The 12,293-nt window shown below is 36.4% G+C and overlaps 1 protein-coding gene across 1 annotated transcript in view; it reads left to right on the plus strand.

The window, feature by feature from the left end:
- Positions 1-12,162, plus strand: part of ppp1r14bb (protein phosphatase 1, regulatory (inhibitor) subunit 14Bb) — a 29,202-nt gene extending 17,040 nt beyond the window's left edge. Inside the window, exons 2-4 of the mRNA XM_039669309.2 lie at positions 6,926-7,009; positions 7,095-7,127; positions 10,414-12,162. Of these exons, the coding sequence (XP_039525243.1) occupies positions 6,926-7,009; positions 7,095-7,127; positions 10,414-10,482 (186 nt within the window). The 3' untranslated portion in view covers positions 10,483-12,162. The remainder of the gene's footprint in view (positions 1-6,925; positions 7,010-7,094; positions 7,128-10,413) is intronic.
- Positions 12,163-12,293: the final 131 nt, after the last annotated feature.

Below are 12,293 nucleotides of genomic sequence, written 5' to 3' on the forward strand. Positions count from 1 at the left end.
CATGGACACAAAGCACTTAGTCTCAGTCTTAGACGTTGTCCGTTCACTGACTGTTTGAATATTACAAGAGATACCTGAAATCGCCAGTTCCAATCTGATTGGCTGGAAACTAAGGTACCGCTAAAAGTCCAACCATCCTTGTCTGGTGTGTTATCATCAATTTCAGATCTGAGAAATGAAAATGATTAATTGGTCAGACTGTTTGTTTGGGTTCAAATTGAATGGTGGTAGTCAGAAGTCTGGTCCTGCTAGAGCACAATGCACACATGCTTGTGATTCACCTTTGTGTAATGTACACTACCAATCACAATTTTGGGGTCAGTGCGAGATATTGGAAAGTCTCTTATGCTCACCAAGTAATTTTCTGAAATATTATTGTCATTTTAACTAGCTGTTTTCTATTTTAATATTAGAAAATTGAATTTATCCCTGTGATGACAAAGCTGCATTTTTCAGCATCATTACTCCAGTCTTCAGTGTCACATGATCCTTTCAAAATCATTCTAGTATTCAGATTCGCTGCTCAAGAAACATTTCTTATATTATCAATGTTGACAACAGCTCCTGTGGTGCCTACTATTATGTGGAATTAAAAAAAAAATTGGATATGACTTGTTTTGTTTGTTTGGTTTTATTGTATTTATATGATATTTGTATTTTTGTAATTTTATTTTTTGCCTTGAAAATAACCCTAGATGCCGACATGGCATTAAATAAAACAATCTATTTGCTATTATGTGGAAATCGTGTTTTGTTATTACATGTTTTATTATTCTTTGATTAATAGAACACATTTGAAATATTTTTTTTAGTTAATAATTTAGTCAGTTTCATAATTTTAAAGCATCCTTGCTGAAAAGATGTATTAATTCTTACTACTCCAATCTTTTTGATGATTGTGTGTAAATGTGGCTGTGGTCACTGTTTGTGTTTGTATTGACATCACTGTTTGATTTAGGATTGAAAGAACAACTGGAAGCTCCTTCGCAACAAGTGTACATGACAAGCCAGACCGATAAAGGATTTTGAAGGCTGATACCGATACAAATATTTGTTGGTTTTAAAATCCGATATATCGGCCGATTTTTTTTTTTTTTTTTTTTTTTTTTCAGAAACATGCAACAAAACATTTACAGATTTCCCTAACATTAGTTATTTATAGCTATGTTTGAGGTTTAAATAAAATAATATGATGATGCATTTTAAAAAGAAACGTTCTTTTAATGTCGCAACAGAACATAGAAACCAAAGCTCATTAATGTTGACGTTAGCGGTATTAATGATAGTGGCATTAGCTAGCTTTGTGGTTAGCTAGTCTATGATGAGCCAATATTTAGCAATGGATAACGTCATACTGCAAATTGTAAAACATACATTTTTTTTATATAACAGGCCAAGGAGAGATGATATGTCTCATTGCTATAACTGTCAAGCGCTATTAAATAAATACTTCAGTCACATTGTCAAAAGTTAAAGGACAGTCAAGTCAACTACACTGTAACAACGTAGCGTAATTATTACTAGCTAATTCCACTTCACTCTCGGCTTATTTAACAGCAGCAAAACTGGACATAATAGTCACAAATTTAGTCATGCTTATTTTGAGTTAAGAGAACTGATGGGGATGTTCTTTTAATTGTTATTCAAGCAATGTTGGTCTCGTGACCAACTCACCATGAACACGCTTCACCGATGATCTCACTTGCGGATAACTGGTTCTCTCTGCCCGACTTTAGCTGGATCAACAGGTTGCAGAAAGTGTGGCACATTATAAACGAGTGTTGCCAACAGGGACTGTGTAGAGTGCCCCTGTGGTGGACAAACTATACAACTCCAACTCTCATGACATGGTTGAAGTGTGTTTCGTCCATTTTTATTTATTTTTGAAATATTAATTTATCGGCCATTATAACTGCCGATACCGATATTTTGGAAAATGCCTAATATCGGCCGATAATATCGGCCTGCCGATATATCGGTCTGGCTCTAATCTGAACATGAACAACAATATTTTATCATGTGCAGTTTGTAGGCTGTTTTTGTGAGTATACATTTTTTAGGATCTGGGGGCAGGCAGATGACAGTGGTCACAAGTTAAAGAGTTAACTTTTTAAAATTACTGTTTGAATTGGTGAATTTTTTTACACAAAAGCAAGAAATATTTAGCTTAAAAATTACACATAAATAACGCATTAATAAACGCATACATTTGAAATATAAATACAATGGCATAAGGATAACACTTTACAATAAGGTCCGTTAGTTAACATTAGTTAACTACATTAGTTAATATGAACTGCACATATACAGCATTTATTGATCTTTGTTAATGTTAATTTCAACATTTACTAATATTTTATTTAAATCTTGTTAACATTAGTCAATGCACCGTGAACTAACATGAACAAACAATGAACAGCTGTATTTTTATTAACTAACGGTAACAAAGATGAACAAATACAGTAACAAATGTATTGCTCATGGTTAGTTAATACATTAACTAATGTTAACCTTATTGTAAAGTATTATTGTAACCTTCAATAACGATCATAATAATTAGTAGCGGAAGACTTCTTTCACAGACTTAAAATGTATACCACAATCAAATTCACTTCCTATAAATAAATCATAAATCATAATCTCCTTGTTCTCTATTTTAACTTCTGCTATATTTCCTGTACTACTCTAGCTTACTCTTGACTATTGTTGACTATCATAGACAGGCACTTATTATTGCTTGTGATGTTCCTCAAATGTGGCTTTGGATAAAAGCATCTCTGCTATTTTGCTAAATGTTCATAAACTCATTAACATTAAAAAATAATCTGTATTGGACATAAAACTACATCTCTAGCAAGGTTAACCTTTTTCCCAGGTGTCTGTGCTTCTAATAAGTCTACTGTAAGTCGCTTTTGATAAAAGCACCAGCTAAATGACCATTAATTGGTTATTAAACTTGGTGTGAATTAGGGCTGAACGATTAATTGCATTTGCGATAAAATCGCGATATGATGAAACGCGATTTTGTAATCGCAAGGGCTGCGATTACACTGGTCACTTGACACGCGAGAGAAAAGCAGTCTGCAAGATAAAGCATCAACTTGCCACGCTACGCGGTCTGGCGTCCAGAAAAGAACAGTTTATTGTGTTATTTATTCTCTCCTCTCCTCAACAATCCTGGATCGATTCAGAGAATTTCAGAATCGAGTATGAGCTTATAGTTTTTAAACACAGATGCGTGATGACGCTGCGCGTGCTTTAGAAACGAACCGTGTTCTGAATCTGCTTGCTTCTATTTTCCCGCTCTCTCTCTTCCTCACTCACACACACGACACCGCTCGAACCTTCCAAAACATAGTAACGTTATTTTATAAAGGTCGGGGTTGAACCAAATTACAAGGACATTCGCGGGCTTCATTGAACAGGTTTTGCCGCTTTGCTTGATGTTATAACGTTACACTTGCAGTGCGCGTTCTCTCCCGCGGGTATTTTCTTTACAAATGATTCACAGAGGCATTATTTATGTATTTTGGAATGCAGTTGGCTTATATTAAAACCATGAAAATCACTGAGAAGGCTGCTTTCATTTTAAAATACTAACGCGTGCTTTGAGCGCTCGTGCATGCGGCCGTGAGCGACTCATTGGTAAATGTACTTGCATGTCAAAATGCTTTTATGACGCGAAATTGATGTAAACACGGTCAGTTATATCTTAAACCAACAGGACAAACCACATTTACAATTTCAAAAGAGATATATGCATTAGTGTGAATGCAGCTTATCGTATCTAAACTGAGGGGAAATCACTCCAGCTCTTGAATGAAAAACATTCAGACAGCCTACTTTTAAATACGAGACCACTCTTTGTTTATTGCTTGTAATGTTTTTTTTTTTTTGTTTCTCTTTATTTACTAGCTTTTATATTTTGAAGCTATATTATTTTATATAGCCTAGGCCTATTTAAAATTCTTAACATGTAATTGGTTTAATTTAATGTTTTTTTTTTATATTTATTTTTTAAAGTATGTTTTTACACATGTAATTAAATACATATTTTAAGAGTTATTAAGATTAATTAATAAGAAAAAAAGTAGATCGGATCATGAGCTATCTAAAGATTCCCATCCTTACTGTACAATGATTTATTGCTTGTCTTTGTCGACTAATACAGAAGGTAAATAACTTTTTTTTTAAATCGCATATTAAATCGCAATCGCAATATTGGTTAAAAAAATCGCAATTAGATTATTTTCCTAAATCGTTCAGCCCTAGTGTGAATGACCAGCTCTGTGAGTTCAATGAACCTAGGTGATTGTGAGAGGCTTTTTGGTTGTATTTGTATTTCCTGTCTTTTGCTCGGCTTTATCTTTTTCCTTGTCTCTGAGTGATTAGTAGTAGCACATGGTGCCCACATGTTGTGCCTTACATTCTTTGTCTTGTGTCCTCACACACACACACACGCACACACACACATTCCAGTCCCTAGCAGCCAACTCAAGTGTTTTTTACAGCTCATTCTCTCCTGTGTACTCATGCACCCTTTAGTTATGTGCACTACTCGGTCATAGACACAAATTGAAGGTTTGTTAATTCAACGGGGCAATTAGAGCTTCCATTCACATGTGACGGTGCCATGGCAATATCAGCGTGTGTGAATGAGCTGTAGTGTGTGTGCTTGTGTTGGTGAGAGAGAGATTTGGGCAAGGGGTAGTCAGGCAGGTGCAATGACAGCTGGTCTGGGCTGCTTAAACCGAGGGGGAGGAAGAGAGCGGTCTAAAGACTAAGTACTGATAGTAGCATTGAAAACGAGAGAAATTTAAATTAAAAAAAGGATCAGCTCTAGAAATAGACCCATTTCTTGCATGTGCCTTTTGATTTTCCATTGTGAAGCAATGGGCAGTTTTAATGTTCCTCGCTTTAGTTGCTTGTTTCTCTAGACAGACGATACTTTAATATGCCATATGAGTCACTGCTCCATAACCACAATGAGCTTATGCGTGTTCATAAGACACGTGTGTGTGTGTGTGTGGAAGTGGAAGATGAAGTGTGTTTTGGAAAGGCTCTGAAGGAGCTAATGTTTGCAGAACAGGGAGAATGGAAACGTGAGAGAGAGGGGGGGTTTGCGAGTCTTGTGAAAACCTTTTATAGCTTGCGAGGAGAGAGATGTATTCACTAGTCTTTACTGAAAGAGACAACTTTATAGAAAGAAACCAAATTGGCAGATTAAAGGGACGAGACGGGGAAAAATACTGCAGCATATAATTGAGGTTTGGAGTCTCCACTGGCACTGTTGGATTTTTACTCTTAAAAACAGAGCTAAAACTAAAACATAGGGATATAAAGAGCATTTGAATTTGAATCAAGGTTTTGACTTGAATTGGTTATTAGGGAACTCGTTTAAAGCCAAATGTGTCTGAGGAGAGACTAACAGTATGGAAAGAAAAGCAGACAGATCTGTTTAATGGCCAGCGCCTTTCCAACAACCCAAGGCCAAATATGTGAACTGGACTGATAAAAATAGCCAAACACTGCAGTATTTCTCAAAACATACATGCTTATCTGAATCTGTGAAAAGTCACATTTGGTCTCAAGTTCTCTTTCAGTCTTAGTTGGATGATGATGATGATGATGATGATGATGATGATGATGATGATGAATTTGGCATCTTTAACAAATGAAACTGTCAATTAAAGTCTTTCTCACCATCAAATAATAGACATATTTGAGATGGACAGGCTTTAATAGTGAAATCAGACTATATGTAAATACACAGCTTGCAATGGCACGTTGATATCGAAAATAGGGTAACACTTTGTTTTACAGTGTCATTCCTTGTTACATGTAGCTGTATAAAATAACTATAAATGATAAATGCTTACATGCAGCTAACCCTAAAGCAAGCCTAACCCTATAATAAGTACATATAGTTAAGTTAACTAATACTCCTCAGTACTTAAGTTAAGTGTATAATTACACTAGCTAGACATTTTTACTCCAGGGCAGGTAGACACTGATCTCAATATACATCAGTGAGTAACACAACCATCATTGCTCTAAATAGATTAATAAATTCCACTAAAGTGGCTAAAAAAAGGGTGAAGCAACTGGAAACGTACTTGAATCAAACTGAGAAACTACCTTAAAAGTGTCTTTTCTCTTTGCTGATCTACCTACTACTGGATAACTTTTATATTGTATTATGTTCACCCAAAAATTAAAATTCTTTCATCAATTACTCTTCCTCAAGCTGTTCCAAACCTGCACGAGTCTCTTTCTTCTGCTGAACACAAAAGAAGATATTTTAAAGAATAGGTAACCAAGCAGTTGATGAGGCCCATTGACTTCCATAGTATAGAATGGAACCTATGGAAGTCAGTGGGGACTAGAAGCCATTCGGTTGCCTACATCCTTCAAACTGTCTTCAGAAGACAAGAAAGAAATTCATACAGGTTTGGAACAACTTGAGGGTGAGTATTATGGAAATGTCAGATTTTTTTTTATTTTTGGGTGAACTATCCCTTTAACTGTTTGTGTGACACAAGAGATACCTCTAGTGGTGAAGAGGCAATATTACACTGACCTTGATAGGCCCTATTGGAGATGTAACGATAAACTGCTACTTGTGTATAACTACTTGTGTATAAGACAGATCTCCAGTTTGAGACTTGCTTTCATACACAAACATTACAGAGTCATCTGTGTAACCAGCGTTGCTGTTTTCATTGTCTCTGCCTTGCTACTCTTTCCCCACTGTGTTTCTTAGCCCTCTGGGAATACTGCATAATATCCTGGAGCTATAGGGAATGTATAGTTGTGTCATTTCCAATTAGCTGGTATTTCTTGGGGGTATTTGAATATAGACATATCCTTGATCCAAACAGATCATCTCCTTCTGCTTCATGATGCATATGCTTATCTATCACAGGAAGAGGCGATCCCAGAGCTGGAGATTGACGTGGATGAGCTGTTGGACATGGAGAACGACGTAGACCGTGCTGCACGAGTCAAGGTAATCTCAAAAATGTCCGATTTTATCTTTGATTTTTAACTGGCTTTACATTTGTATAACATTTCTTTCTCTTATTGCCCAACAGGACCTGCTGGTAGACTGTTATAAACCTACTGAGGTGAGTAAATTGTGTCGTACCTAAGAGCATGCAGGGTTATTAGAAAAAGGATTCATTGGGGTTCTATATATGAAGCATATGGTTCTTTACTTAACTCCAAAGAACCTTTTATTCTAAAAAAGGTTCCATAATGACAAGAAAGAACCCTTTTGGCACAGAGGTTCTTTATAGGCTATTATTCATTCATATATTACATTATTCTGCAACATTTTGTAGTTTTGAACAAACCCAATTCCATAAAAGTTGGGACACTGTACAAATTGTGAATAAAAACAGAATGCAATGATGTGGAAGTTTAAAATTTCAATATTATATTTAGAATACAACATAGATGACATATCAAATGTTGAAAGTGAGACATTTTGAATTGCCATGCCAAATATTGGCTCCTTTTGGATTTCATGAGAGCTACAAATTCCAAAAAAGTTGGGACAGGTAGCAATAAGAAGCCAGAAAAGTTAAATGTACATATAAGGAACAGCTGGAGGACCAATTTGCAACTTATTAGGTCAATTGGCAACATGATTGGGTATAAAAAGAGCCTCTCAGAGTGGCAGTGTCTCTCAGAAGTCAAGATGGGCAGAGGATCACCAATTCCCCCAATGCTGAGGCAAAAAATAGTGGAGCAATATCAGAAAGGAGTTTCTCAGAGAAAAATTGCAAAGAGTTTGAAGTTATTATCATCAATAGTGCATAATATCATCCAAAGATTCAGAGAATCTGGAACAATCTCTGTGCATAAGGGTCAAGGCCGGAAAACCATACTGAATGCCCGTGATCTTCGGGCCCTTAGACGGCACTGCATCACACACAGGAATGCTACTGTAATGGAAATCGCAACATGGGCTCAAGAATACTTCCAGAAAACATTGTCAGTGAACACAATCCACCGTGCCATTCACCGTTGCCGGCTAAAGCTCTATAGGTCAAAAAAGAAGCCATATCTAAACGGGAACCAGAAGCACAGGCGTTTTCTCTGGGCCAAGGCTCATTTAAAGTGGACTCTAGCAAAGTGGAAAACTGTTCTTGTGGTCAGACGAATCAAAATTTGAAGTTTTTTTTGGAAAACTGGGACGCCATGTCATCCGGACTAAAGAGGACAAGGACAACCCAAGTTGTTATCAGCGCTCAGTTCAGAAGCCTGCATCTCTGATGGTATGGGGTTGCATGAGTGCGTGTGGCATGGGCAGCTTACACATCTGGAAAGGCACAATCAATGCTGAAAGGTATATCCAAGTTCTAGAACAACATATGCTCCCATCCAGACATCGTCTCTTTCAGGGAAGACCTTGTATTTTCCAACAAGACAATGCCAAAACACATACTGCATCAATTACAACATCATGGCTGCGTAGAAGAAGGATCCGGGTACTGAAATGGCCAGCCTGCAGTCCAGATCTTTCACCCATAGAAAACATTTGGCGCATCATAAAGAGGAAGATGCAACAAAGAAGACCTAAGACAGTTGAGCAGCTAGAAGCCTTTATTAGACAAGAATGGGACAACATTCCTATTCCTAAACTTGAGCAACTTGTCTCCTCAGTCCCCAGACGTTTGCAGACTGTTATTAAAAGAAGAGGGGATGCCACACAGTGGTAAAAATGGCCTTGTCCCAACTTTTTTGAGATGTGTTGATGCCATGAAATTTAAAATCAACTTATTTTTCCCTTAAAATTATGCATTTTCTCAGTTTAAACATTTGATACGTCATCTATGTTGTATTCTAAATATAATATTGAAATTTGAAACTTCCACATCATTGCATTCTGTTTTTATTTACAATTTGTACAGTGTCCCAACTTTTATGGAATTGGGTTTGTAGTTGTTATTGTTTATTAAACTGTTGTAGTGACTTAATATCACATTTTAATCATTCTGATTGCTGAAGGAGAAAAACTGAAATAGCACTCTTCGTGTGATATTGATTAACTACATTTAACCCCCATATCTTGAATTTTGTGATCATTTACATACATTCATAAATACATTTTAGGTACTTGATGTTTGTCAATAATATGAAATATTTAATCCGGAAAGGACAAAACAAATGATGATGAATGAACCCAAAAGGTCCATAAAGAACATTTTTCCTGGTTACAAAGAACCTTAAAGGGTTCTTATTATTGAACCATTAAAAAGGGTTCTGTATAGAACCTTTTAGGGGTTCCAAATCCTTTTAAGGTTCTATATAGAACCTTTTCTTCTAAAGGGGGTCGCACACCGGGCGCGCAGCGCAGCGCCATATCTTCAAAATTCGAACACATTATTCTCTATGTGTGTACACACACCGGCGGCGCCATTCGGCGTCTGTCCGCGCCGCCCAGCTACGGCTCAAGACCGTGTTCAAAACCCTGCCGTGCCACAGAGCGCCATTTGCATAGTTTTATATTAAAATTAGCATTTATTTGTCTCAAATCGTCGTTAATGTACATACTGACTTCACCCTGTGCTGCAATATACATTTAAGCCTATTTAACATTCCTAATTTTCCTATTAACCGAGTACAGACTATAACAAGGTGATAGACACTTCGAGTACAGACTATAACAAGGTGATAGACACTTTTACTTGGTTAATAACGTTCAAACATCAGCTATTTTATTCACTTAACATAAAAAAATATATATAATACATCCAGTTTAAACTCACCCATCTTGCAGCTCTTGACTTCTACCAGGAGTTGATTCAAAACTGAGCTCGTGCGAAATAGAATGTGCGCGTCCGGTGTGCGATACCTGTGAATTGTTCTAGACGTGGCGCGACGCGGCGCTGCACGCCCGGTGTGCGACCCCCTTAAGAGTGTAGTTAACTGAAATGAAAGCTAAAACTATTGTACCTTTAAGTAAAATAAAATGAACTGAAATAAAATAAGCTTGCCATGGCAACATATTTAATTTTCTTTAGTGTAACATAGACATTTCTGTTTAAAGTATATAAATGACTTTATATAAATGAAAAGCTATAACAGTATGTGAATGAAACTGAAATAACAGATTTTTCTCCACTCTTTTTTATATCTTAATTATGTGAACAGATGGTGGAATTATGAGAAATGGGTATGAATATGGTAATATGTACAGAGCTGAGAGCACTATACACATCAGCAGCTGCAAACAGAATTAATTTCGACAAATATTTTACTTATTCGAACTACATGAATTCTATTTATAATGGGGATAAACAAATGTGTACAGTTCTAGGGCTTTTGACTGTTCAAATTTGAAGGATATCTGCAAAATCATAATCAACTACCCAATTCTGTTGAATTTGTTAAATTCTTTTTTAGGTGTTTGTAGCTGAATTGCTGGACAAGATCCGTGGCATGCAGAAGCTCAGTACTCCTCAGAAGAAGTGAAGCTCCTCCCACCTCTACCACTCCTAAACCAATCCTATCCCTCCTTTTCCAACTTTAGGGGCGTGACTATTCACCCCTGAGCAGGTGCTCATCCAATCCCGTTGCTCCTTTGCATCCGTTGGGGGAGGAGGTGGAGGCAAAGTAATGGGAGATTCAATCAGATCCTTATAAGCAGGGCTTATTTTTCTTATTTTGTTGATTTTATTTGTATTATTTTATTCTATTTCAATTTTTTTTTGTAAAGGGGGGGAAGATTTCATTGTTTTTAAATGTTATTAAACATATTTTCATGGTTGTTTTTTTCATTAGTCTTTATGAATAGAATGATTTTATTTTACAAACTTGGATTTTTGTTAGAATTTTGTTTCAATATGGTTTCAAAGCTTCTTGCTCTCACAATGAACACATGCACTAAAACCATTTGTGAAACTGTGACGATCCTTGGTTTAAAATGACGTCAAAGGAGATAAAACAGAAGCGGCCTTGTGGATTTTTCTCTCTATATATTTTTTTGATCCTCCTCTTCCTTGAATAAATGCAGGAACATTTTTAATTAAAGAAAAACTAATAAAGAGAGTGATTAAAGCTGTTATAAAGCGAGGGAGTTATTTTGGATTTGTGGTATTAACAAGGGAGGGAACTATGTGTAGGAAAATATGGGGCTTTGATTTTTTTTCCCCCTGTGTTACACATGACACACACACACACTAAAATTCATGGGCATCACCACCCTCGGGAATCTGGAGAAATGACCACACTCAACCACAGCTGTGGCTCTTGGGCCTCACACACATCCACAGATGTGCACACTGACTCTTCCAGAAACTGATTGGATGAGAGCAGGATAGTCGAGCTGCAGTGCATCATGGTCACTGCCAAGCGTACGTTTAGAATGAATCCTCTCACAAATATTTTATTAAGAGGGCTAATAGTCTCACTCAGTGCTCTTGAAATCCACCAGTCGCAACATTTCCAGCAGATGTTTTAGGCAAGCTTTTCCCATCACATATTAACATATTAATCATACACTGAAGCTCCTTCACGTCGCATCCCACTCTATTAAGTAGCACATAAAATCAGGTACAATGGCAACTGTTTAACTGTTTTCTCCCCTTTTGTGCCCACTTATTGTTTTTCTTTGAGCCCCCCCCCATTTTCATTTTCTTTTTTTTCGCTGGCTCCTCTGCATTTCATTTTACACGAGTCACTCTTCCTACTTTCAGATGTTGCCTTAGGTTAAATTTATGTTATGACAACCAAATGAATTTAATCATGTTTGAGGAATATAAATGAAAAAGAAAAATGCAAAAGTGAAAATCTTTTTGAAGTTTTAGGATAAAAAGGTTCGTGTACTTTCAGTAATTCTGTTTTTTAGGAAAGGAAGTTAACTATATAAAGAGCATTTTTTTAGAAGCATTAACATCTATTAGCACAAAGTCAAATCATCGTTTTTTATCATTATGTGGACTTTGTAGTGCTGTTCATTTCTCTTTTCTGTGTCCAATTGGACAGCAAACTGAAAGAATCAACTGGACTCAATGATTTGAATTAGAAAAAATGTAAGCTGTTGTGATCAAAGTCATATTTTGAGAAAGTATCTTGTAGCAATACTAAACTGTTGTTTTTTGCCCAATTTTGTTACACTTTTATGCAACTTTAATAAAAATATGGTAAATAATTTTTTTTTTGTGTGTGTGCCTGTTTCAAGAATAAGCATTGTAGTAAAACATGCGTCTCTTCTGCTCATCCACTATATTTCAAGCAAGTCTTTTAGAGAAAACTTGTCAGTTGGTAGAAAGTTAAGCAGCTCG

The sequence above is a fragment of the Pimephales promelas genome, chromosome 1 (genome assembly GCF_988280905.1).
Source record: "Pimephales promelas chromosome 1, fPimPro1.hap1.1, whole genome shotgun sequence".
NCBI lineage: Eukaryota > Metazoa > Chordata > Actinopteri > Cypriniformes > Leuciscidae > Pimephales > Pimephales promelas.